The sequence below is a fragment of the Carya illinoinensis genome, chromosome 7 (assembly GCF_018687715.1).
Source record: "Carya illinoinensis cultivar Pawnee chromosome 7, C.illinoinensisPawnee_v1, whole genome shotgun sequence".
Taxonomy (NCBI): domain Eukaryota; kingdom Viridiplantae; phylum Streptophyta; class Magnoliopsida; order Fagales; family Juglandaceae; genus Carya; species Carya illinoinensis.
This window is the reverse complement of record NC_056758.1, coordinates 39,602,649-39,627,885: the sequence shown is the minus strand read 5'-3', so window position 1 is coordinate 39,627,885 and position 25,237 is coordinate 39,602,649. Positions and strand designations below refer to the sequence as shown.

General features: G+C 35.3%; 5 protein-coding genes across 5 annotated transcripts; 2 read left to right on the top strand and 3 right to left on the bottom strand.

Annotated features, from left to right (window-relative positions):
* Nucleotides 1-4,908: 4,908 nt before the first annotated feature.
* LOC122317096 (zinc finger protein 7) lies at nt 4,909-5,951 on the top strand. Its single transcript, XM_043134015.1, has one exon. The coding sequence runs from the start codon at nt 5,230-5,232 to the stop codon at nt 5,746-5,748; it is 519 nt and encodes a 172-aa protein (XP_042989949.1). The 5' UTR covers nt 4,909-5,229; the 3' UTR covers nt 5,749-5,951.
* A 6,041-nt stretch (nt 5,952-11,992) lies between these two features.
* LOC122317470 (nicotianamine synthase-like) lies at nt 11,993-13,234 on the top strand. Its single transcript, XM_043134579.1, has one exon. The coding sequence runs from the start codon at nt 12,042-12,044 to the stop codon at nt 12,900-12,902; it is 861 nt and encodes a 286-aa protein (XP_042990513.1). The 5' UTR covers nt 11,993-12,041; the 3' UTR covers nt 12,903-13,234.
* A 577-nt stretch (nt 13,235-13,811) lies between these two features.
* LOC122316400 lies at nt 13,812-16,288 on the bottom strand. The gene is made up of 4 exons (XM_043132919.1): nt 16,166-16,288; nt 15,257-16,010; nt 14,545-14,708; nt 13,812-14,273 (listed from the first exon to the last, which is right to left on the bottom strand). The coding sequence occupies exons 1-4, from the start codon at nt 16,286-16,288 to the stop codon at nt 14,226-14,228; spliced, it is 1,089 nt and encodes a 362-aa protein (XP_042988853.1). The 3' UTR covers nt 13,812-14,225.
* Nucleotides 16,289-19,219: 2,931 nt separating this feature from the next.
* LOC122316893 (probable xyloglucan endotransglucosylase/hydrolase protein 23) lies at nt 19,220-20,395 on the bottom strand. The gene is made up of 3 exons (XM_043133725.1): nt 20,099-20,395; nt 19,809-20,002; nt 19,220-19,701 (listed from the first exon to the last, which is right to left on the bottom strand). The coding sequence occupies exons 1-3, from the start codon at nt 20,393-20,395 to the stop codon at nt 19,299-19,301; spliced, it is 894 nt and encodes a 297-aa protein (XP_042989659.1). The 3' UTR covers nt 19,220-19,298.
* Nucleotides 20,396-21,941: 1,546 nt separating this feature from the next.
* Nucleotides 21,942-23,332, bottom strand: LOC122314864 (xyloglucan endotransglucosylase/hydrolase protein 22-like). The gene is made up of 3 exons (XM_043130493.1): nt 22,934-23,332; nt 22,644-22,837; nt 21,942-22,525 (listed from the first exon to the last, which is right to left on the bottom strand). Exons 1-3 carry the CDS (start codon nt 23,210-23,212, stop codon nt 22,117-22,119), a joined length of 882 nt encoding a protein of 293 aa, XP_042986427.1. The 5' UTR covers nt 23,213-23,332; the 3' UTR covers nt 21,942-22,116.
* Nucleotides 23,333-25,237: the final 1,905 nt, after the last annotated feature.

Below are 25,237 nucleotides of genomic sequence, written 5' to 3'. Positions count from 1 at the left end.
CATTTAATCAAAGCAAAACTTTTGAATCTCATATTCTCTCTTTTTCGCAATTCAGATACCGAATGCTAAAATAAGCTCAGGTCTACACTAATTATGACAAAAATAATTTTCTCTTTTATACAGATTTCAAGAGCAATGTAGAACAAATAACTGAGATTGTTTTTACATTTCTTTTCAAAACAAACATGTATATTTTAAAATCAATTTCGTTTTATTTTCTTTTTATGGAAAATCTAGTATAGAAACCCCACTTATTTCGACTTTTAACTTTTCTGAAATTTTTAACTACTGTGCTCAACGAAATTCAATCGTCTCATATAAAATAATCACTTAATTTACGAAATTCTCAACAGTACGTAACTATTTAATTAAGCATACATTTTCTAATTAAACCTAAAATACTTAAATAACCTAAACTTCATTAGCCTATAATCATAATCCAAAAACATCTTGACTGTCCAAATACTTTGATTTTCACGTACTTTCTCCTATTAATCATTTAAACTATAAAATATTAACCACCCCAACCATCTAATCTCTTGATTTATAAAAGGAAATAATAAACCATAAATACTAAATTATTTTTGTAGCACATCCCTTATATGAGTTTCACCTAATGTTTACTATTGTATAAGGTAGGGTGACCCTACCGTGAGGTAGTGGCCATGGCTTTAAGAGTGACTTTCGGCGTGGGTGAGCTGTAGTTGCTATCCAGGGCGGTAGAGCATGAAAATGAGAGAGAGAGAGAGAGAGAGAGAGAGAGAGAGAGAGAGAGAGAGAGAGAGAGATGTGAGGGGGAGAAACGGAGAAGAGGCAGTGGGCTTACTAAGAGGAAAAACAATTAGGGTGACGTGCACTGCTCGGTGGCACCTTCTGTGCAGGTGGAGGCAATGTGGAGGGGCTGGCAACAACGTTGGGCTTCACCGACATGTCAAGGGGTTGAAAGCTGAGACGTGGGGAGGTGGTTCTTACTCTACTTTGGATTGTATAAAAACATAGGATAGTTTTTGGTTGTTCATGCTGGAAATATTAGCTCGGCTGGTTAGAGGGTGGCTAACACAGGGGCTCTTGGTGGATGGCTTTTGGAGGTGATAGTAGAGGAGGGGGGTTCATGCATGCTGCGATTTTGAAAAAATTGAATTATTTTTTATTTTTTGTTAAAAAATTTGAAAAAGTTATAATTATTAATTTGAAAAAGTTATAATGATTAATTTAAAAGCCTTTGTATTTGAATGATGTTTGAGAAAAAAATGAGATGAGATGATGAGATGAGATGGGGAGAGATGAAAATTATTTCTAAATATTTCTTATATATTTTGAGGTGCACATATTATGTTCATCTTAACTATTTTTAGGATAAAATGTTTGCAAAAAATGATTATATTTGGGAAATCATGGACGTTGTTGTAGTCTCAATCGCAATATATAGTGGAGTAGTTTCAAAAGGTAGAGGGCCGGGGAGAAAAGAATAGAGAAGAAAGAAAGAAAAGAAGAAAAGCTGATCAGTTTCAAGATTAGCTAGTGAAGTCGTCGGGCCACGCATGGTCATTCAACAACTTTAAGGGTGGATGAGGTTATATCCATTAGAGCTAGCTCATGTATATATGTCACTTCAACCTTAAAACATAAGAAGAACTGGGAACTGTTACACTGTAATAGCACTTTGTGTGTGCGAGAGAGAGAGAGAGAGAGAGAGAGAGAGAGAGAGAGATGGTATAATATTTAAATCCATCGAGCTTGCATATATAGGTGTGGAACCCCAGTTGATGACCAAAGCATAGTAGAAAGTCATTTTCCGCGTGTAGGCAGCTGGAACGAGAGCCATATGATTACATGTCCCATAAACTGTAGTCCTCCGATGTCCCATTTTATTTCTATGAAACACGACAAAATCGCTGGCATGCATGTCCACTATCAGCTTCTTAGGATAACGCAAACAGCAGGTGCCCCCATATCATCTACATGCTCACCTAAACGATACATGCACTTTAATTCCCATTTGTGTCATCTCTCTCTCTCTCTCTCTCTCTCTCTCTCTCTCTCTCTCTCTCTCTCTCTCTCTCTCTCCTAGCTTAAGTCTTTGGATTGCGACTTTCCTAATGCTTCATATTACAGTATAGATTGATGATTGATCAGTACTTAGTCCAATATAGAGTACCGTACGTAAGTGATCGATGGTGTTGCTTCTTTTAGTAGATCATGGCATTGTCTATAGGGATGTAGTGATGATGTCAAATGTTCAGTGTATTCTAATTAATGACCTCTTGCAATGTTTCTCACGCCAAGTTCACTTCAGAAAAGAATTTGAGATACAAATCTAGCCAGTAATATTTGTACTAGACATTTTGCATGCGTATATTATCTTCCAAGTTAATTATTCTCCCAGTTTTGTTTGAACTTCTATGACCAATGGAATTGACCAAATCCGCGTTTTGAGGAACAACCCAATAAATTAGTTTAAAAACTAAAATAACCTGCAGGTGGTTTAATAAGTTTTGACCAATAATATTGCATGCAGCTTTTTACCGACATGGTGAAGTGGCTCAATCTTAATTTCTGGACTGCACTTGAGACCAAACAAGTCGCAAATTAGGAGCACCATCGTGTCGCTTTTTTCAAATTAATGAACTCAGTATTTCTATTTTGCTATCACATGAAATCATAATTTAAAAAAAAAAAATATGAAAAGATGTAGATTTAATTAATATTTATTTTATATTCTTAACAACACTCACTTCTAAGTTATTATAGTCTTGTGTCGATTTAAATTTTCTATACAATATTGAAGTGACACTCGCTTTAAATTTTCTCAAATAATAACTTAACATACAAATAAATGCATGTGCTAGCTATATATATCGGCGTCATGTAGAATAACTTCTGTAAAATTATTCTTTAGAAAGAATGTTGAAGTTTGAAGGTTGGTCGACTTGCATCATGTGTCTTAATTGTTTACTAATTTCTAATGTACTAATCATGGTTTAGTCATGATTGCATGATCCCAATGTCCACATGGGATTGCGGACAACGTATGTACGACGAAGATGATTAAGATCCATTGGCTAATCATATGCGCTGGCTATAGGTTTTTCAGCAAGGAATTTATGTATCCAACTCGATCGATGGATCGGAATATTATGACTCAAAGCATGCAGATAAACAAGCTAGGCGACAGTGAGGAGCAGTTTCCTGTGGCCTGTGTTGTGTTTGTGAATGGCAGACAGGGCTCAGCGCAACAATAGCCGACCCGCAAGATTATGATCCCATAATCATGTTTCAACACGAATTCTTTAATAACGTAATTGATATGAATAGACATGGTAGTGCTTGTTTGGGGGCGCATTTTGGATTTAGTCTGTCTCCTAACCCACAGTCGTATATCCGGTGGCCATGTGCTTCGATCGGCTCAGTTAATCAATATTCCAAGAACTTTCGTATGGGGGTACTGTGATGTAACATAAACGACTTGAGACATTGCATAGGAATGTACGTGCATGGGTCCTACTAAGGCATTATGGACAATGATGTGATATTATTAGGCAATTTTTATTTTTATTTTAAAAAAAGAAGTTAAATTCTTTTTACTCTCAATCCGAACATCATTTTAGTATAATAGTCTGAAAGAAAATTCTTATTATAATATATAATCATTCTATACCATTTAAACCAAAATAATAATGCAACATACAGTGAAGTCATGTTATGCAAGTATCGAGCATTCATTTTAATAAAGAGTAGAATTCATCATTAAAATATTAATTTTTCGTAAAAATTTCATATTTATTCATTTTTTCCAAAATGAGTTCACAGTACTTATACACTCTATGATTACAAATATCATTTTTTTTTTATAATCTTTTGTTTCTAACTTTTATATATATATATATATATATATATTTAATCGAATGGAATAACTGCTTTGGTAGAATTGAGAAGCGTCCGTAAGTTGTGCCTGATTGATGAGTCAGATATGAGGATGACGCAGCAATGATCTCCTAGCTCCTTCACTTTGCCAAATTTCTTACTCCATGTCGTATTAAGCTAAAAATTGCGCTGAAAAAGAAAAGATAAAAATAGGAAATATAGAAAATTATTATTTTCTCGATCACCAACTATTAGATATTTTTAGTTTTTACACTCAGTTGAAATCTTCGTAATTGAACTTTTTTTTTCTCTTATATATATATATATATAAGCCAAAATTTGAACTTTTATTTTCTAAACGCTCGAGTGAAGTACTGGAACAACATGATAGTTTCTACAAAGTAATTTACGAGATTGGGTTGGATTTCTTTGGTCAGTGATCTCTGTCTGACCACTGAGACGTTTATCTTCGATCATGATCATGCATATATGGTGTAGTACTGTATGACTGATTGCTGCACCACGGATTAATTCGGCTTTATAATTAATCTAGAGATCTTAATAATTATATATATATATATATATATATATATATATATATAAGATGGGTGGTTCGGTGCATGATTACGGGATGATTTGTGTCAAATGCGTAAGTAAATGGTGTCTTATCTTGTTGCAGGTTTTGTCAAGTCCAGATGGTTTATCTTGTTCACCATCTACGACCAATACTAGAAATTTGATAATATACGGCATGATCTCGAACTCAGGCCAGCTTGTTGATTTGGTGTAGAGAGTAAAGCTGGTCAAAACTAGGTCTTTTTGTTTTGGTTGTAAGAATCAAAACTGTCTGATTAGACGTATGATTAGCTGGGCTAATTTACAATTGTCTAGGAAACACTAAAGACAAATTAGCACGAATAAAAATCAGAACATTTAAATAACTCTGCATTTATAATTTGTTTATTTGAACAGCTCTATATTTTATAGTTTCAATGGAAAACGTACATTTCTTCCCCCCTTGTATATTTGTAGCAAATACCATGGACGTATTTCATGGAACGACAAGCCACTCTGATGCTGCCATTAATGGAGCAGGCAACCCTTCGATTCCCCACCCATCTTTGCAGCTATCTGTCTCGAGCTCTCTGATCACTCGCTCACTCGAGGGCGGCCCAACATTTTTCCACCCTTAAATACTATTTGTTGTTGGTGCAGGAACAGTGAACCTTTGAAGCCAATTTACTGCAGCACAAACCCGGCCCCCTCCCCCTATATCTACTCCCATCTCCACTCTTTCATTTTCGAACCTACTTTATATACAAACTTCTCTCTCTCTCTCTCTCTCTCTCTCTCTCTCTCTCTCTCATGGCTTTTCAACCCAATACTTCTCTTCATCTCAGCCTGCCCAACAATCAGCCCAATCTAGATCTTTTCCTCGAGCCGTCACCTTCTTTGTCCTCATCACAGGGTGGTCAGGCCGAACCTCGGATATTCTCTTGCAACTACTGTCAAAGGAAGTTTTATAGTTCTCAAGCGCTTGGCGGTCACCAAAATGCTCACAAGCTAGAACGAACATTGGCCAAGAAAAGCAGGGAGGTAAGTTCAGGGGGCGCCCGAGCTCATGGAGGATCAAACCATCGGTCATCATCCGGAGGATCCAATTATAGTGGTTCAAGTCACCTTCGCCACATTCAGCCACCTCTAGTCGGGTTTGAACATCATGGAAATGCTAGTAGGTTTGCTGCAGATACATGTAATGGGGGGATCGGAGATATGGATCACTATAATTCAAGAGAAGGGGCGGGCTCTTGGAGGAGTAAGGGCTACACGCCTGAAAACGTCCAAGAAGAGTTAAACCAGCTGGATTTGTCTTTAAGGCTATGAATTTAAAGTACTGCACTCACATTTCGAAATTTGATTTCCCTTTTTGTATGATACACTACGATGCATTCTGATTTATAATCAGGATAGTACTATACCTGAAGGGATGCATGCATTAATAATGCTGCTGCGCTGAAAAGATCCCCATCACAATTGGAGATGCTGAGTTTCTAGTGTCAGATAACCTTGCCCTCTCTTTACTCAACTATTTTGATCTCTCTCTCTCTCTCTCTCTCTCTCTCTCTCTCTCTATATATATATATATATATACGAGCCATCAACAAGGCGATGCAGTAGGAGCAGTAGGTCAATGTTATAGTATTGCAAAGTTTGCTATAACATTTTGTTTTGTTCCACAAGAACCTTAAAAGGCAGGCTAGCTGGAACAGAGAAATCATTTAATGATTGATTGATGGATCTTTGTAGATTCAGTCTCTCTATCATTTAGGCATCTTTATTCCTGCAAAAATATTCCCGATTCTTGTCTAATGACCCCTCTTTATAAAAAATGCTGTACTTATATGTACTTTTTATTCAAAAAAAAAAAGATGGTCTACCTATTCATTTCAGAGTCCTCTTATATACCGCATGATACGGTACGAGTAATAGATTTTCTCCAGTGGATTCACTAACATTATTAATCACAATTGCAAGCATATATGGTAGTTGACGAAACCTCATTCGCTTCGGTTGCTTGATTCACATTTTTTTTTTTGGCAAACAATTGTTGAATTTAAACGGACATTTGAGTGAGAAATTAAGGAAAGGAATTTCATCCTTGAATGTCGATCGCAGCTAGTGCTGGAATTTGCCAGAAGGCTTTAATAAATATGTATAACTTGGACTTAGTACTTTAATTTCCGTGTGGCTCTACGCATTAGGATTGAGAGATCCGCTATTTGCAGTGTACTGATTTCAATTTGTTAGCTTGTTATAGATGCTTTCGCCCGTGACGCTCTTATATCATCAAGATAGATCATCCATCGTATACAATATTGGAATATGATCCTGCCTCTCCAGTCTCCCGATAGACGTTAAATCCATTCTTTCTTCTTCTTTAATTTGATACAGATCTTTGAAATACATACATATATATATATATATATATATATATATATATATATAGTTACTGTCATATTTTTGGGTGAACAGAGTTAATTTCTTTTCTATGCGGTTCTACTCTCGTTAACTTAGTACTCCTTCATGTGCTTTGGAAACGACCTAGCTGAATAAATAATAATATAAGTTAAAAAAAAAAAAAAAAAAGGGAGTGAAGCTGTAATTCTTAATTTAATAGGTACGAAATGAGTAAAAAAAAAAATATATTATATACAGTCGTGAAACTTGCAAATGTCGCGGAATCTCTATAAAAAAGAGTGAGATCCACAATTAATTTTTTTTTTCATGTGGTTTCTGTATTAATTCATTTTTTTAAAAAAGATTTTACGGCCCTTGCATATCCACGACTATAAATATCATTTATCTGAAAAAAAAACCTTTTTCATATCCTGGCTAGATTTTGTGAGAATTCGTCTTACACAACATCCTATGGCGCTGCACTTCAACTCTACAGTTTGGGTGTCACTCAATGGTCTCTTTTCAACACGCTCGGACAAAGGCTCAAAGCCTATATATATATATATATATATGAGAAATGATATTTATAGTTGTAGTTATGCGAGCGGAGTGCAGTCGCTTTGAAAAAAATAAATTAATATGGTACCCAAATGAAAAAAAATTAACTTTTTAATCGTGGACTTCACTCTTTTTCAAAACGATTGCACGATGTTTGCAATTCTACGACTGTATGTAGTATTGCTCTATATATACATATATGCCTAGAAACAAAGATTGATTTCGGCACCGGGAACTCTTTTTTCAGAGTTGGATCCCGGATCTCCACCACCACTCCAAGTTCTTCAGAGGCCGGAGGCAGCTGGCGATGGGTTCTCATCATGTATAGTGTATTATGGCCGGGGACAATAATTGCTTTTTTTTTTTTTTACTTATTTTAATGTGAATATACACGTACATCAATGAATCAAACAAGTTTTCTTTGATTTATACAAGGAATTTTACTAAACCAAATGACTGAAAATAACTTGTTTTCCATTAATAATTTTTAGTAGAAATATTTCTCTTAATAAACGAATTAACTTCTAAAGAAATCGAACAAGTTGTTAATTAATAGAATTTTTTTGGTAAATACGTACAACTAGTTTTCTGCATGTGTCGAGCATTTCTGTTTTTGGTTAGTTTTTTAAGAATAATTAACAAGTTCGGCTTGTACGTAAAATATCACTTATTGTAAAGGTTATCATATTCATAGAAATATATAGTCAAATTCTTACTAATTTTTTATGTAAATTGATGTCAGCAGCGTGCTTAATTAGTGCATCAGTCATTTTTTTATGACATATCCATCACCTTAGCTTAATTAAATAGTGGCGGATGCAACATGAAATTAAGAATCAGTTTGGTAACTTACGTAAGTGTTCTCCGGTAATTTCAAATATTCTCAAATAGTCTTAAATATTTAATTATCAAATAATGCTCAAATACAAAACACATTTCAATTTTAAATTTTTAACTTTTTTATCTAATAATTTTTTAATTATTATAACTTTTCTAAATTTTCAAAAAAAATAATACAAATTTTTCAAATTTTAAAATAAAAATAATATTCAAATATTATATTCAAACTTTATTTTAAAATTATATATTTTTAATTAACTTTTTATCTATTCTTTTGCAAAATCCAATAAAATCTATTGACTCAAATCAATTAACTACTTTTCACAAATCATTTCACTACTATTTACAAATATTATGAGATACTCTAATTAAACGGGTCCTAAATGCTTAAAATTTACAGGCCAGAATTATCTGTATATAATATAATATAAATATATATATCTTCTATATATAAAAAGTGTGTATGAAACGAAAAATCTTGTTTTAACGGTTTTTCTTGTTTTTCCGTTAAAGTTAACACCGTTTGTTTTAACGGTTTGGCACATAAAATGAAGACATAAATGTTGAGAGGGATAGCATTCAATGTTGTTATATGATTTATTAATCTCAATAATTATAATACTTAATAGTTTATATAATAATAAGTAATTAAAGATTAGTTATTATATTTTTCTCTTTCTCCTTAACATATACACATGTATTAGGTGCATAAGACGTGAATCCCTAAGTATAATATATGTGTATTATACGTTTCATTAATTCAGATTATTGAGTATTCCAAATTTAAAAATCTCATATAATAGATAATATAAGTGTGTTTAATCAAAGTGTTTTTTTTTCCCATGGTAGTAGGACGTAGCTTCCGCTAAGTCATATTCCATACGTGGGCTTGCTATGATAGGCACGTGACAAAGGCCGTGATCCTTGAACTGATCAAGAAAGAGTAAATTCGGCCAACAATTTCAAAATATATTTTATGATTTATATATATGCTATATATAGAAAATATTATACCACAAATTTTATAAAAATATTATATTTTAACTTTATGTTGTCCCTGATCGACTCAACCAACGGCAAAATAAGAATTTCAATGTTGTCTCTATTGATTGTCTACAGGATGACATAAATTGATGAATTATAATACAAACATTAAACGACACATATTTTGAACTACCGTTTGTGTTAGACTTTTATTAAATTTTTCGTATATATCTTTGCTAAAATTATAGATGTTATAAACATGTATTGGATTATATGATACTTTGAACTAATTTTTTTATTTTCTCCAATATGCCTTAAATTATTAAGTGACATCAATAATTTTTATAAAATATATATTATTTTTTACAAATAATCATTTCATAAAATTAGATAAACGTGCTTTGCACGTTACTCCCACCTAGTATATATATATATATATTTATATATGTCACTCCTACCACTCAAATTCAACCAATAAAAGAGAGAAAACAAAAGCAAAAAAGAAAGAAACAAAAGAGCATATGCATGCCGACTCTTGGATCTAGATCACTTGGTAGTGGGTTTAAATCAGTGAAGATTATGAGAATCTACTATTTGGTCAAGTCAATTGTTATTTTGTCCAATTTTGTCAAGTCATTATCCTAATTCCCCTCGAGATAACGCAACCACTTACTACGTCCTCACGCCCTCAACATATACACCATGCCTGCCCTTTAATTCTCTTGATTTGATGTCTTAAGTCGAAGTTGAGATAACTTTAGCCAATTCAATGGGAAGAAAAAAGATTAGGTGATTTCACACGTAATGGCCAACGTGATCGGAACGTCCTTTCAATTTTTAGAGCAATAATTTTGTATGTGTATCGTCACTGCAAATCATGATCAAAGTCTTCATCATTACCTACAAACTACATGTCTTGGTATCAGAGGCGGTTTTTATACAATTAACTATATCTTAAATTGAGGATGTTTCTGTAAAACGATGTTTTATTTTTATAAATATACTTTATAAAATTATTAATCATTTAAATGAAAATTGTATAAAAAGTTACGAAAATGATTGCATGCATGTGTATCAATTTCCTATATTCATTTAAAAATTGATCTGTTTAATTTCTTTGTTTTTCGTCCCCTAGCTTACTGAATTCACATTGTTAAGAAACTTCCACCTATCCAAGTATGGGACAGAATAACTTCAACTTTTCTTTTTCGGGAAGATATATATTTAAAATAAAGAGAGAGGAATGTGAATAAAATCCGGTTCAATGATCTTTCCATGATACTTTGGTACGTATCGTACCTATGTATGTCGATTAATTCAATTTATGAACAAAAAGCGTCTGAGGTTTGGCATTGGGCTAGTGGACTAGGTATTGTTTAAGGTTGCGCCTAAATACGTTGTCCACTGGGCCGAATGCAAAGTCCGATGCTCACTGTATAACTATGAGTAGCGTCGACCCAACCTATCTCTAATGCGGTGGGGAGAATCCATGCCGTTGGAACCCTTTCTTCTCAAGAGCAGTGAATCCTTTTTGTTTTTTGCTTTTTTAAATTAATTTTCTTATATTCTTAAATATTTTTTTAAAATTTTTTACAATATCATTAAAATTAAAATACTTTCTTAATCACTAAATAAATAAAAAAAAATCGAAATCCAACATGGACCCAATGTCGGTGAGAGTATTCTCACATTCTTTTGCAGTACACACTACATATTGATATTCAAAACTAAACAATTCTCCTTTATAAATATTTGGTTCACAAAATAAACAAAATTAAAAGAATAAAATCTCATAAACTGATATGAGTCATTGTGATGCATTAAGTTTTAGAATAATTTTTATTCTAAAATAAATTTAATGTATTAGATCTAATCACATCAGTTAGTGAATTTAGTTTTGCGACATCAGTATGTAAACTTACACACATGATCTAGTCCTATAATTGTTAACTCTCCAAAAGATCGAGTGTCATAACTTATTTATCTCTATGCATTTAACCATTCAGTTGAATAAAATGTTAACGAAGATCCATATAGAGAGATCAAGCAAAGGCTTGTTAGTCTTAATATATAAAATAGAAGAAAAAATCAGGGTTTGTATGTGAAGAAGTTGGACCCGATCGATCGATCGATTCAAATTGTGTATAAGGTTACACTGATGAGAAATGGAACATTAATGTTGTTCTAAATTTGTAGCATTAAGACTGGAAATGTTTGTCGTGTTTTGGGTCATGATGCTATTTATAAAATATTTTATTAAAATAATTAGACAATGGGCCCTCGGCTTGATTTTCCAGAATACAGTTGCAGGCATTTCCCATGCCTGGATGAGTCCAATTCATCGATCGTGTATAGAGTGTGAACACGAACCTCCTATTGGATCTGCTTACTTCATCAGCCCCTTTGACAATAATGCAAAGACAACTCGAGTATGAAACGAATCCAATCCAGCATTTTCAAACCAATTTTTTATTTAATTAACTCCATTATCCTTTTGCGTATCTCCAATTAATAGAAAATAAACTAAATATTTAGGACTGGTGCTACTGGCGATCGATTTTTCAGAGTACTTCTCTTGCAATGCTGATCATTATTTTGCACTTACCCATTACTCGTTTAGATCCCCTGGCATGCATGGAACACCACTCATTGTTGAACAGTACTAGAGATCTAGAGGGCTTTAACATCCTCCGGCCAATAATAACATATGACAAAATGAAATAAATAAATATGCCACTTTTTGCCTCTATAAATACTTTGGATCCTTTCCCCCAAGATGGCCAGCGCAGAACATAATCTTATTTCTTACCTCAATCTTGGCTGCAATACATTCACCAATGGCTTCCCCCCAAAACTTTAGCTTCGAAAGCCAAATTTCCACTGAGCTTCTTATAGCTCGCATTATGCAACTTCATGAAAGCATATCCAAGCTCGGATCGCTTAGGCCTTCGAAACAAGTCAATAGCCTTTTCACTCATCTTGTCAAACTTTGTACTCTCCCATCATCCATAGACATTCTGGCTTTACCACAAGATGTTCAAATTATGCGCAAAAGTCTGATTGATCTATGTGGCCGTGCTGAAGGCCTTCTAGAGCTTGAGTTCTCGACATTCCTATCCAAAGTTCCTCAACCGCTAAACAATCTCAATCTCTTCCCTTACTATGAAAACTACGTCAAATTAGCCAACATGGAACATGAAATCCTTATTGAAAACGGGGTCCTGCAACCCAAAAATGTCGCCTTCGTGGGGTCTGGTCCAATGCCTCTCACCTCCATCATAATGGCTACCCATCACATGAAATCTGGTCACTTTGACAACTTTGATATCGATGAGAAGGCAAATGAGGTTGCTAGCAGGATTGTTGCTTCGGATGCTGAGCTTGAAAAGAGGATGAAATTCATGACATGCAACATAATGCATGTTAGAGAGGAGCTTGGGGATTATGATTGCATATTTTTGGCAGCCCTTGTGGGGATGAGCAGTGAAGAGAAAGTGAAGATTCTTGGACACGTGAGGAAGTACATGAAGCAAGGAGGCATTTTGCTGGTGAGGAGTGCAAAAGGGGCTCGAGCATTCTTGTATCCCGTTGTTGAGGAGCGTGACTTGGTGGGCTTTGAGGTCCTCTCTATCTTTCATCCAACTAATGATGTGATCAACTCAGTTGTTCTGGTGCGCAAGCCCACCATTTATTGCTGAGAAATTTGGCAAGGGGTTCGTTCTTCTACAAGTAATTGATGGTAATCGGAGAACTCTAGACTCCTCTGAATTTCTCTTTGCTTTGCATTGATCTCAATTATCTGTGTTTATTTTGGGTGTTCTTCTACATTCAGTACGTTATGTGTTTCGGAGGGTAGTTGTGTTTCTTTTCTACCGAGTCTGAAATAACTGGAGAGCGAGCTACTTCTATCTCCAGCTCTCTTTGTTGCCGACGTGTCAATTTTTAAGCATTTGCTTATTGAATGCCATGCTGCAGGTTATGTATGACCATCCGCTATTCCTCTCAATCCGTAATTTCGAAAACGAATTATGGTCTCCTGTTTTAATCACAACACGGTTCAAATCAACCACGGCCTGTTGTTGTAGAAGTTTTAGGAGTAAGCATGCACCTTACTCATGTACCATTGAAACTGCCATATACCATCAATTCCATCTAAAAAACTTGGGAAATCAATGAAATAAAAGGCTTTCATATTACGTTAGACCATATGATCAATCCGGAACTGGTTGGGAAGTGGGCCAAGAATATTTGTCACGCTCATGGACACTTTACAGCTGCTGATGGCCGGGTACTGTTAGTTCACTACTTATTTTAATATATATATATCCTGTAGGGTGACTACCGTTTGAATTCGTAAATTATTTTATTTTATTATTATATTTTTTTTTAATTTTTTACATAAATTATAATAAATAATTTAATTTTTTTAAATTTTAATTTAATATTTTCAAGTTCTAAAATAATAATAATATTAAAATATAATATTTTAATAATATTTTATTCAATTTTTATTTTTTATCTAAAATCATTTCTAAATTCAAACCACCCATACATGCGTAGGATACTAGGATACAGATATTTGATATTGGAATTTGAAGAATGATATATATAGCAGATAAAACATTAATTCCTTTCAAAAAAAAAAAAAAAGATAAAACATTAATTGCATCAGGATCCTCACAATCTGAAACTCAAGTTCCTGCACAAATTCTGTAATTTTTCTCCCAAACAAAAATTTATACAAATCTCTAACGAAATGGCTAATTAATTTTATCATTGCCAAAAAGCTAACGATTGAACTAAAATTTATATAAAAAAAAAAACTAATATTATCTTGCAGGGTCATAAGAACCCACAGGCCACCGCCACACCGCCACAAGACGTGAGCAGCTCTAAACAGTTTTAGATTGAACGAAAGAAACAAAAAACTATCTTACTTGCAAGAGTCACCAGCAACCGATCACTATCTCGAAGTTCAATTATCTATGTCGGATTCTGAAAGTTGCGAGCTTCAGCTTCGGTCAAAGCCTATCGTGATCACAGCTTTGGGGGGCATCATCTCTAGTAAACTGCGATACAGATTACACAAGAAGCACAATCACGGATCGGAAAGGGAGGATTTGGGACACAAGTACTAAATTTGAGATGAAACTGAATTAATTTGCTCAAAAATTAAAATTTCTTAAACATGATTAAACATCTTAAAATATTTAAAAATCATCTACAAATTGATAATCAATAACTTCTTTAAGCATTAAATAAATAAAAATAAAAATAAAATATACAAAAAGAGTCAAAACGAAGAATCATAGAGCGAGTCAGCACTTTCTGGTTAATTACCTCTTCGACAATGGCAGCAAGATCATCATCCGTGAAGCCGCTGCTGCAATGATGGGAACCACTTTCCGCGTTTCCATGCTCTGGAAAATATTGGAAAGTGTTGGCGGCCTTGCCTTTTCCCTTCAAATCTGACATAGCCGCATATTGCATGTAGTCTGGACAGTCTATACACAAAAATTTTCTATCAGAGATTTGTGCCAGCTGCAGTTTCTACTTTCTAGATATTGAACCAACTTTCTTTCAGATTACGTTTGTATATGTAAATAGTAATAAAAAATATTTAATAAAAAATAATAATAATAATAATAAATATTACTCCACTACCGAGCCTTAACTAAGGAAAAGAAAGAAAGCAAAGCAATTAGAACACGTGTCTCGGTCTCCCACAGTACTCACTACTCCCTTGCAATGGTTGACATCATCTTCAAATTTTAACGCAATATTTATCTCTCATTTAATTAATTATCATTAAATTCATTTATTAAAAAATTAAATTAAATTATTTTTTTCATAACAATCAAATTAAATTAGTTTTTTTTTTTTTAAAATTTACCATATATTTGGATTGGAACATCATATATATCAGATTGATTTTATAATTTATCAAGCATTTTCCATAATAATTTTAGCATAAATATATCGTTCTCTTATAAAAAAAATTAAATATTATAAATTAAGTGACAAACTGTTGAAAGTAAGGATAGACAAGTACCTAGTACAAAGTTTTGAAGGGGCCGGGGAAGTGAAGCATGTTGATGGGAAGTTGAACCCATATGAATTGAAGCATCCACAAGCATTTGAGAGGGCGGAGAGTACCTATCATCGGCAGGCCGATAGGGATACAATCTTGTACTACTTGCACCGGCTGCTTGGTCAACAATGCTATAACGAACTTCATGATCAAGAAGGCTAGAACTAGGAGGAGGTCGAGTACTACCCGCATCACCTTGGTTCCCAATTCTATAACTAAAAGGCTGAGAAGAAATTCCCATGGATCCATCGTGCAGCTTGATTCCCGGAAAGATATTTGGAAAATTGAAGTGATCTGCCAGTACAGGAAGGTGGTACGTTTTGGTCGGCAATGGAGTTGGAGGGAGGTTTTCATACACATGATGACTATGTATCCGGCCTTGCTGTATTTGACCTATAGAATGGCCGGGAGATTGCAGGTAGTACTGGAACATCTCCAGCTGATGATCCCTTGGTTTTAGATTTCTCTCTTTCATACCCGTGGGACAAATATTTATGGGAGATCTGTCTAATGCTTCAGATCTTGAAATAATATTACCAAGATGGTCGACGAAATCACCAGCTGGTAGTAATTCCTCTCTCATAGCTCGATAGGCAGTGCCATAACTTTTCTTACTGTTTGAATTTCCACTTGATATTTTCGAATCTGCAGGCTCGCCATGTAATTCCTTTTCAATCACTGCAGCGCTTTGCTTCTTCAATATATTTCTATATTTCTAGATCGATACAAGGAATAAAAAGATCAAGCTAGATAGTTTGACTGTCATCGAATTGTCAACTTGGCTATAAATTATTAATGCACAAATTTCTACAGTAATAAGAATCATTGATCTAATATGCAAATTATATAGTAGTCTAGGCCCGAACTCACCTGAAGATGGCTAGCAACATTTTCCCGAGTGAGTCCAGGAACATTCATGGTTCTGAGAATCTTATTCGGAACTGCATCTGTGAATATCAGAAAGTCATAAACAGTAGTAAGGTTAAGAGGCATTCAACAAATTAAGGACCGACCATATAATATATATATATATATATATATATATGTATCATCTATGTATGTATCTTGTGTTGAAAACATTAGTACTACAGATGCGTGTGATGTTTGTGTTGTACGACTTACCACCCTCTCCTAGTTCCTGAATAGTATTAACAAATTTGAGATGTAGATCGGTGGTCCAGGTAAACCTCGTTTTCTTCCTCACAGAGAAAAGACTCTGAGACTGATCAGTGTGAGTTGTCTCATCTTCTTCCCTTTTCAGTTTGACATTGACTGTTTTCGTAGGCAATGATTTTCGATCTGTTATTTCTTTCGTAATGCAAGATTGATCAGGATTACTAACTTTTTTCCTGTAGACGTGTTGCCATATGTTCCTCATCTCCTGTAGTCGAAGAGGTTTCAACAAATAGTCTCGGGCCCCATTAGTTACACTCTTGCTTATATTTGCCAAATCATCATTTGCAGACACCACTGCAGACGTTCCAAATTTACAATCAGACCAACAATTAAGTTCATCGACTATACATGAACTGCCTTTTTAAGGTAGTCTTGACATACGGATACGTGTTATTTACAACCTATCGATCATACAATGCCATGCCATTAAAAATTAATGCATGCCTACACAAAAGTTTTAATGTGATGGCTTATTGTAATAGGTTGTCAATACCACGTCATTCATACGTATTAATGCATATATATGCTCCAAGCAAATAAAGAAAGAAGCTAGGGGGATCATGAGTTTAGATCTTACTAATTACTGGAATATCCATTTCAATGCCTATAATCTGCAAAAGCTTAAACCCGTCCATATCCTGCCTGACGACATCAGTAATCACAATATCAAATTCGTCTTTATTCTCTCTTAACATTCGAAGAGCTTCTTCTGCTTTAGTTGTTGCCCTAACTACGTACAAAAACAATATATCGTGTTCAGAAGCTCTACATACGTGAGCGATCGATTGCTTAAATATCGAACAAAGGAAGTATCAGGACTTTATAATGTACATACATATTTTAAAAACCTCCACAAGAAAGCTAAATCCATTGATTATATAATTTGCAAGCACGCAATATGATAGTATCAGGGCGTATGATTCAAGTAATTATTCGTCACTACTCTAACGCATGCAGTACTTGAAGAAATTCGATCTATAACGAAAATTGCACATTCATACAACTTTAGCTGGTGAACAAGAAAACCAAGCTACCTAAAAAATCAATAGAACAGCACATGAGAACGTGATAAAAATATAGGGAAAAATTAAAAGGGCATGCATAGATACATAGACATGAATCGGAACACTGTCACTTGGGGCGGGCTATCAATCGAATAAATATATATATCATGCAAAAATAATTACTCAAAATGAACCAACCTTTGTATCGACATGTTTCAAGTAAAGCGACTAGATATCTGAGGCATACTGAGTTTGCATCAATTGCAAGGACTCGCATGCCGACCGGAAACTGGTCTCCATCACTGTTTTCCTTCACCAGAATATCACCGGCCTTGTGTTTATCCTTTTCTGACATAACAAAACCCTAGCGAGATACGGCACCAAGATTGTAAGAGGTTTGGTAATTAACCAGAAGATCGCAATAAAATTTCAGGATTCGGGAAAATAATATCGCAGGATCCTCATGTATATATTAAGATTAGTGGTTTATAGGCGTGTCAGAGGAAATTATTTCGGAAGTACGTGAAAGGTATATGTAAGCATGAAAGGATCCCTATAATTACGGGAAATAAATCGAATGAAACTCGTTAATTAATTAGGAAAGAAGGGACCGCTAGCTAGTCTTTTAGATCAGGAATTTTACCGACTATGAGGTCGGTTTCCTCGAAACTAGACAAGGGTACGAGCCGAAGACACGGAGCGCGATATCATCTCCCAAACATCTACAATGCTAGTACTTGGAAAACCTAGCTAGTTTAGAATTATGCATGGTTAAATATTATTCTTAAACGTCGTCTATAATGATTTTGTTTAATTTTCCAAAAATACGAACTCTACCGCGGCCAGCTATATATATATAGGCCTTAGTTAAATTCATATAGCTAGTAATTGGGTTATAAATTGATGAACATTTTAATCAATGATCCAATCTTTGAAGTGACTCAAATTAACTAGCCGGCCAATTGATATATCCATGAAATTCTTCAAACCAAAAACCACATGAGTTGCATAAAATCAGGGGAGAAATAAAAAGCTAGCTAGGTCGACGTATATAAAGCATATGCTGATTAATGGTTGATTTTGTATTCAAATCAATTAGTGAATTAAGTTATGTTTTTGTAATCGCCCTTAATCAAGGCTCAAATTAAGTTATGTTGTAATCAAGGCTCGAACAATTGCCATGTTGATGCATGAATTAATTAATTAGCTAGCTAGGGCTCGTGATGAGGAAAGATCGACAGAGGCTACAATAATATGGTACTCGGTCGCTTAAAGGAAACGTACTCGACTCATCCTTAATGAAATTGTAGTAAGGTTAACTATGTCAATTGGGTACTAATTAAACAAATCATTAGGATTCTTCATGTATTATATGCTTCACCCCCGTCATTTAGAACTAGCTAATTTATTATCACGCGGACCATTATTTAGCATGCATGCAATATGTTTTGAGGGACCAATAAAATTTTGCCATCTAGCTAACCATTTGATCTGTAGAACTGCAAGTTAGTAAATTGCATAAATAACATTGCAATATTAATATGGTTTTGATTCTCTGCTGTATGATGATCAGCTCGCACATTAATCTTGTCGTACAAAATGGAAAACGAAAGTTTTTTCATTAATTGTATATATATGATATACAATTATATATCACGTACGTAAACTGTGAAAACAGACCGAGTTTATTGGGGGATAATGGACATGATATTGTGAAAAAAGAAATTAAAAGCTAGAGGGAAGGACTTATGGAAACCCAAGAAAAGAGCAAAACTTCAGTTTAGGCTTCGAGCAAGACGTACGTAAGTAGCGTAGCGTTCCAGCTAATTGTTGGTGGAAATATAACATTCTGGGGGCAACCCTTGAGGGAACCGCTTTGTGTCTTGGCAGTAATTGTAGATCCTGTAATTGTCCTGAACCCATTTGAGCTTTCCCTGGTCACTGTAATCAAGCGTTTGCCAAAACCAGCCTCCCCTGGTCCCTGAAGTAGTGCAAGAAGTAGTGGGACCCCAATATGAAACACAAGCATTACTGTCATCGAAATTCCTATAGGAAGCATTGAAGGGTGCTTGGGTCCAATCTATCTTCACAAGTCCACCTCTTGTTGCCCAGTTATCAGCATTCCAAAGAATGGAGTATAATTTCATTGGCTGATATGTTGGGAATGGGATACCCATCCATGCCAGGTTCTTGAACTCTCTGAGGGGAATGCCATCCACATAGAAGCTAAAATACAGATCAATTAGGCAAAGAGATCAGAAAGAAAACTTAATACGCATATCAGTATAATTAATAATGCAGGTAGGTTTTCAATATATGTTCTTAGTTCTTACAAAATGCGTTGGGGATTCCAAAGGATGGAGTAGCTGTGGAAATCTGCAGTGGGATCAAACCACAGGTAGAATTGCTCTTCTCTGTTGCCCTTGCCTTGAGAAAAGACATTAGTGTATAGGATGTAAGGATGACCGCTTGAGTTCCCGAGGAATTCAAAGTCTATCTCGTCATGGTATTGCCCTTGTGAGGACAGCTGAAACCATACATGAATACGACATGATCATGAGTATCTTCGAAGTCGTTGGAACCGGATGAAAGAAAAGGTGGTGCGTAAAAACACAAACGAAACAAAATGTAGGAGACTTAAGTAGTAGGCAGTGACGGTGCCAGCAGAATTGCCAGGGACAAGCTTGATCTGCATATCAATCTTTGCGAAAAGATACTGCTTGTTGGACTGGAAGGCCGAGCCAGAGATTTTGTCGAGTGAAAGAGTACGAAGGTCTCCATTGTTAAGTATCTTGGCTTTATCCTCTCCCCAGGTTATGCGAAAGTCATCGTAAAAGTGAGCGGCAAAAGCAGCCACCAAAAAGCAAAACAGAAGAGAGATTTGCAGCCCTGCAGAAGCATTTGAAGCAATGGCACCCATAATATTTGATGTTCTACGGCCTAAAAGCAATTGGAATATATAGAATATTAGCGTCGAGTCTAGCTTAATAATTTGATGATCATGGTAGGTACTAGGTAGCATTAAGGAATCGCAAGTAATATGTGGGATGTTAAGACTTGGATGGTTTTAAGCAAGCGGAAAGTGAGCTGTAAAGTGGATGGTTGTGGCAGCAACGTAAAGGGTTAGTGGGCTACCACGAACTTGGGTCCTCCAATAAGCACACCTTCTTTCCTTCCCATTGTTATTAATTTAATAATTTTTTGGGCTTATTAATTAATCAATTGTTATCATATACATTCATAGCAGTTAGTTTTAGGGACACTCGTCGAACTACAATTTCCCTTTAATTCGCTCTGTCCGAATCGCCTAGGGAAAATAATAATAATGGATTCCGAAAAGAGATCTGTGCCAGCACAGTGTTTTTGTTTCAAGTTCTTTCAAGATCAACCCCCCGGTTCATATATAGAGTTTTTGTTGCAATCATGCTTTTATTCGATAACTATGGGCGACTACGGGCCACATGGCCCACTTTGAATGCTCGTCCGGGCTCAAAAGGTCAGAGCATGGCCCAGGTAATAAGGAACCGACACATTGGTAGATGTTAGTTTTGGGTTGGACTTGGGCCTTTAATGATTTTGTACAACTTGAACCAAAATCTCTTACCGAAAAAAGTTATTTCAAATATTCGTTAGACTCTAGAAAAAATAAGTTTCATTAAATTTAGGATTTTGAAGCCTACATAATTTGGACAAACAGAAAATAAATTATCTTAAGACTCACATCACATTATCTCTTTAGTAATAGTGTTTTCTGTTTTGATTTTTTTTTTAATCAAAACAAGCTAATACAATTATAGGATCACACATTTTTTTCTTTTAAAGCCTTTCATCAATTTTAATAGAGATTTGTTATGCATCCGCAACTATCCCATTGCACACTACACACATTTTATTTTTTATTTTTTTTAAATGTAAGATGCCTCATCTACCCCTCTCTCTATTCAACTCTCTCTCTCTCTCTCTCTCTCTCGTCTATGAGGCTCTCTCATCAAGCTCTCACTCATCAGCTCTCTCTCCCTCCTCGGGTCTCTATCATCAAGCTCTCTCTCTTGCTCCTCGGGGTCTCTCTCTCTCATCAAGCTCTCTCACTCATCATCTCTCTCCCTCCTCAGGTCTCTCTCTCATAGCCCAATAGTATTTCAAATTCGGGGGTTTCGGGGTGAGGAGTTTGGCTCATGCCACGTAAGGTATGGTTTGGCTGATGCCAGTGGCTAATGCAAAATGTTTCTCATTTTAATATTAAAAGTTCTCTCTGAAATTCCATATTCCATTTAACAAAATGAGTTCACTGAGAGAAGTTTATTTTTTAAGAGTTTAGAGCTTACTCTCCATGTGTTTAGGCTATCCTGAACATATCAAACACCAATACAAGCATGCAACTGCCTGCACAGTTATAAGAACGAAATTATACAGTCAAATGACACATCACTTCTACTTTGTAATGCTTATATTTGATGTCACAAATATAAAAAATAATCTCTTTGATGCATTTCAAATAGTGAAACTGAAATCCAAACTCTGTTTCGGTGATCCATTTTATTGTGCCATTACAACGACAATGAATGAAATAATTGTGTTTCTCAAATTTCAGAAGCGAAAATATTACAAAAAAATGGCAACGGCTCTACAATATTGTGGTATTTAAGACTCGCTAGTGGCAGTGCACTCTGGAGGAAGACCTTGAGGAAATCGCTTTGCGTCCGTGCAGTAGTTGTAAATCATGTAATTCTTCTGCACCCACTTGAGCCTCTCTTGGCTTGCCGAGTCCAGCTCTTCGGAGAGCCAAGCATTGGTAGCGGAGGTGGTAGGTGAACTTGAGCCGCAGGAAGATGCCCCAGAGGACCAAACACAAGCATCCGCATTGAAGTTCCTATAGGAAGCAGTAAAAGGAGCTTGTGTCCAATCTGTCTTGACTAGTCCACCCCTGGTGGCCCAGTCATCAGCATTCCAGAGGCTAGAGTGTATCCTCATCGGCTGGTTTTTTGGGAATGGAACGCCAATCGATTCATGGTTCTTGAACTCTCTAATGGGAGTGCCATCCACAGAGAAGCTGAAAAGCAAGAACGAAAGCAACGAATGAAAAGCGTCAGTATCATAGCTGGCAGAAAGGACTGAGAACGTTATGCAGGAACCGATTATGGGTTATGGGATTGGATTTTTGTGCTTACATGATGCGTTGGGGGTTCCAAAGAATGGAGTAGGTGTGGAAGTCAGCCGTGGGGTCGAACCAGAGGTAGAATTGCTGCTCTCTGTTGCCTTTGCCTTGTCCAAAAACATTTGTGTGAACGATATAAGGTTCGCCGCTTACGTTGCCCAAGAATTCGAAGTCTATCTCATCCCACAACGACCCTTCTGAGCGTAACTGCAATATCCGAGCCATTTGTTAGCAAATACAATCGTGAAATGATCACGCACGTAGTATTAAGATAAAGCAACAAATATATGAACAAGAACATACGTAGTAGGCTGTCACGGTGCCAGCGGAATTTCCAGGGACAAGCTTGATTTGCATATCTATCTTGCCAAATAAATACTCGTTCTGGGAGTTGAAACCAGAGCCAGAGGCTTTGTCAAGGGAGAGAGTAAGAAGGTCGCCATTGTTGAGGATCTTGGCACGGCCATCTCCCCAAGTAATGTAAAAGTCTTGATTGAAATTACCCGCAGAAGAAATCCCCCCAGAGCTGACCAATGCCAGGATTAGCAGAGCTGTTGAACAAAGTGAAGAGAAAGAAGACATAGGTAATTGGTATTTGATTCTATAGCAAAAGAATTGGAGGGACAAAAAGTGATTAATTTTGACAGAGCAGGGAGAAGCTTTGGTTTGCTTCTTGAGCAGATGAGACTGATGCACCAAAGGCCAAGTGCCACGCCATTTATAGGGGGTGAAAAAGAGGACAGAGAAAGACTTTTAAGAGAAAAACGAAGGGTTGAGAAGGTTCCTTGCCGAATGGGCTAAGTAGGGCCTGTGTTAGGGATATAGTGGTAGGGACTAGTGAGAACAGCTGGACATTGACTGCTTCTTTCCTCCAGTCATCACAGAGCCAGATGGCTTCTGTCTCGTCTCGTTGGTGATTAATATCCAGCCGGCACACGCGTTTTGTAGCCTAAATTGCTTTGCCTAATGCCTTGAGCGTGTGGGCTCACTTTTACTGCCTCTACCAACTCCTCCATTATGAGTACGTGAAAGTGTGAACAACTTATCCTTTCTTTGTTTCAAATATTTAACTTTTTCTTCTCCTGAGGTGGTATGGGATCCCCTGTTATCAAAAGCCATGATATGGTCGCATGAGAAATTTTCCACACATTGGTTAGTGGTTGTAATACCGCGTGACTTGATTATGTTTGGGGAGACCATTTGATCACCGTCGAATCCATAAAATAATATAATTTTTGAAATAAGGGTTTTTTGGTTCTTTTCAAGTTAGGTTGTGATAATTTAGGTCTAATCTAATTTTAAATATTAATTAATATTTGAGCCACTTCCATTGACTCTATCTTTTAGCGTCTGATTTAATCTATCATAATTAATAATAATAAAAATCACTTTTAGATTACATTCAAGGCCATCGCGCAGCTGCTCAACTGGTTACGATATCAAATGGAGTCATTTCTTTCCTCTTACAACATTTTCTCGAGATTAAATCATAGACACTACCCTATGTGACCAGTAAGGATACTATTTCTAACTATAATTCTTTCATTAATTGGTTTGACAAAGTATTTGAATGTTGAATATATCATTTTTAACTATATACTATTTTGAGATCTTTTATTTAAATTTAAATAAAATATTATTATAATATTATTTTTTAATTATAATTTTATTTTGAGAATTAAAAAAATTGAATTGTTTATTATATTTTTATGTAAAAATTTAAAAAAATTATAATAATTATATAAGATGAGATGAAATAATTTAATTTTCTTTAACCAAATCAACACTAATTAGGTAGTGCATGACATCCTTAAAAAACCGAAAGAGAAAGGTTATACATTTTAATCCGTCCAAGATTTTCCTCATAAAAAAAAAAAAAATTGTATATGTTCCCCCCTCCCATATTAAAAAGGAAAATCAGGCCACAAGAGAAGCCTTTCACCGTTATTCCTTTTGTGGATTCACCATTTAGATTTGAGACTTCACCATCCATATGTTTTGAGAACTCTTTTTTTCTTCAACTAAACGGCGACAGTACGACATATCATCTATTGCCTGGGAAAATTGATACATTTAATTAGACGACATGCCTTATCACATGAAATGTCAAGAAGATTTTTCATTTTAACGGCTGAAGGACACTTCATGGTTCTCATAGACTACAGCTTACAGCACATGATTTTTTTGTTCCCCAAACTCCATGCCCTTTCCATGTAGACAAAATCCCTCCGGCCAGCAGATCAGAGTCCACTATAATTTTAGCTTAGACAATTCTCTATAATTTTTAAAAAATAAACAAACGACGTGTGTATTCTAAATGCCATAAAGTTCATGTTTTGTGTTTATTTTTTTTTTTTTGAATTTTAGAGGATCCCTAGCTAGCTATTCTCCTCTGCAGAGCTAACAGTGGCTCAATACAATTAAGGTTTAAGGTAAATTTTAAGTGAGTATCTCTTAATTATAAAACAATAAAATATAAATTATTATATTAAATAGTTTTCAAAATTTTCAAGAAAAAGAGGTTTTATTTAAAGTATTTAAATAAAATATTTTAATTCATATTTAATACAACAATTTAAAATGATATCTCATTATAAATTTTGTACT

What these genes read in the sequence shown, in the direction of transcription:
- LOC122317096 (XM_043134015.1), top strand. Translation starts at nt 5,230, where the DNA reads ATGGCTTTTCAACCCAATACTTCTCTTCATCTCAGCCTGCCCAACAAT.
- LOC122317470 (XM_043134579.1), top strand. Translation starts at nt 12,042, where the DNA reads ATGGCTTCCCCCCAAAACTTTAGCTTCGAAAGCCAAATTTCCACTGAG.
- LOC122316400 (XM_043132919.1), bottom strand. Translation starts at nt 16,288, where the DNA reads ATGCCTCTTAACCTTACTACTGTTTATGACTTTCTGATATTCACAGAT. An exon ending in CCTTCAAAACTTTGTACTAG is followed by an intron (nt 14,709 to 15,256) that starts GTACTTGTCTAT and finishes TTTTGTGTATAG; the next exon opens with ACTGTCCAGACTACATGCAA. An exon ending in TTGCTGCCATTGTCGAAGAG is followed by an intron (nt 14,274 to 14,544) that starts GTAATTAACCAG and finishes TCTGTATCGCAG; the next exon opens with TTTACTAGAGATGATGCCCC.
- LOC122316893 (XM_043133725.1), bottom strand. Translation starts at nt 20,395, where the DNA reads ATGGGTGCCATTGCTTCAAATGCTTCTGCAGGGCTGCAAATCTCTCTT. An exon ending in ACTTAAGTCTCCTACATTTT is followed by an intron (nt 20,003 to 20,098) that starts GTTTCGTTTGTG and finishes GTATGGTTTCAG; the next exon opens with CTGTCCTCACAAGGGCAATA. An exon ending in TGGAATCCCCAACGCATTTT is followed by an intron (nt 19,702 to 19,808) that starts GTAAGAACTAAG and finishes TCTGTATTTTAG; the next exon opens with CTTCTATGTGGATGGCATTC.
- LOC122314864 (XM_043130493.1), bottom strand. Translation starts at nt 23,212, where the DNA reads ATGTCTTCTTTCTCTTCACTTTGTTCAACAGCTCTGCTAATCCTGGCA. An exon ending in GCACCGTGACAGCCTACTAC is followed by an intron (nt 22,838 to 22,933) that starts GTATGTTCTTGT and finishes CGGATATTGCAG; the next exon opens with TTACGCTCAGAAGGGTCGTT. An exon ending in TGGAACCCCCAACGCATCAT is followed by an intron (nt 22,526 to 22,643) that starts GTAAGCACAAAA and finishes CTTGCTTTTCAG; the next exon opens with CTTCTCTGTGGATGGCACTC.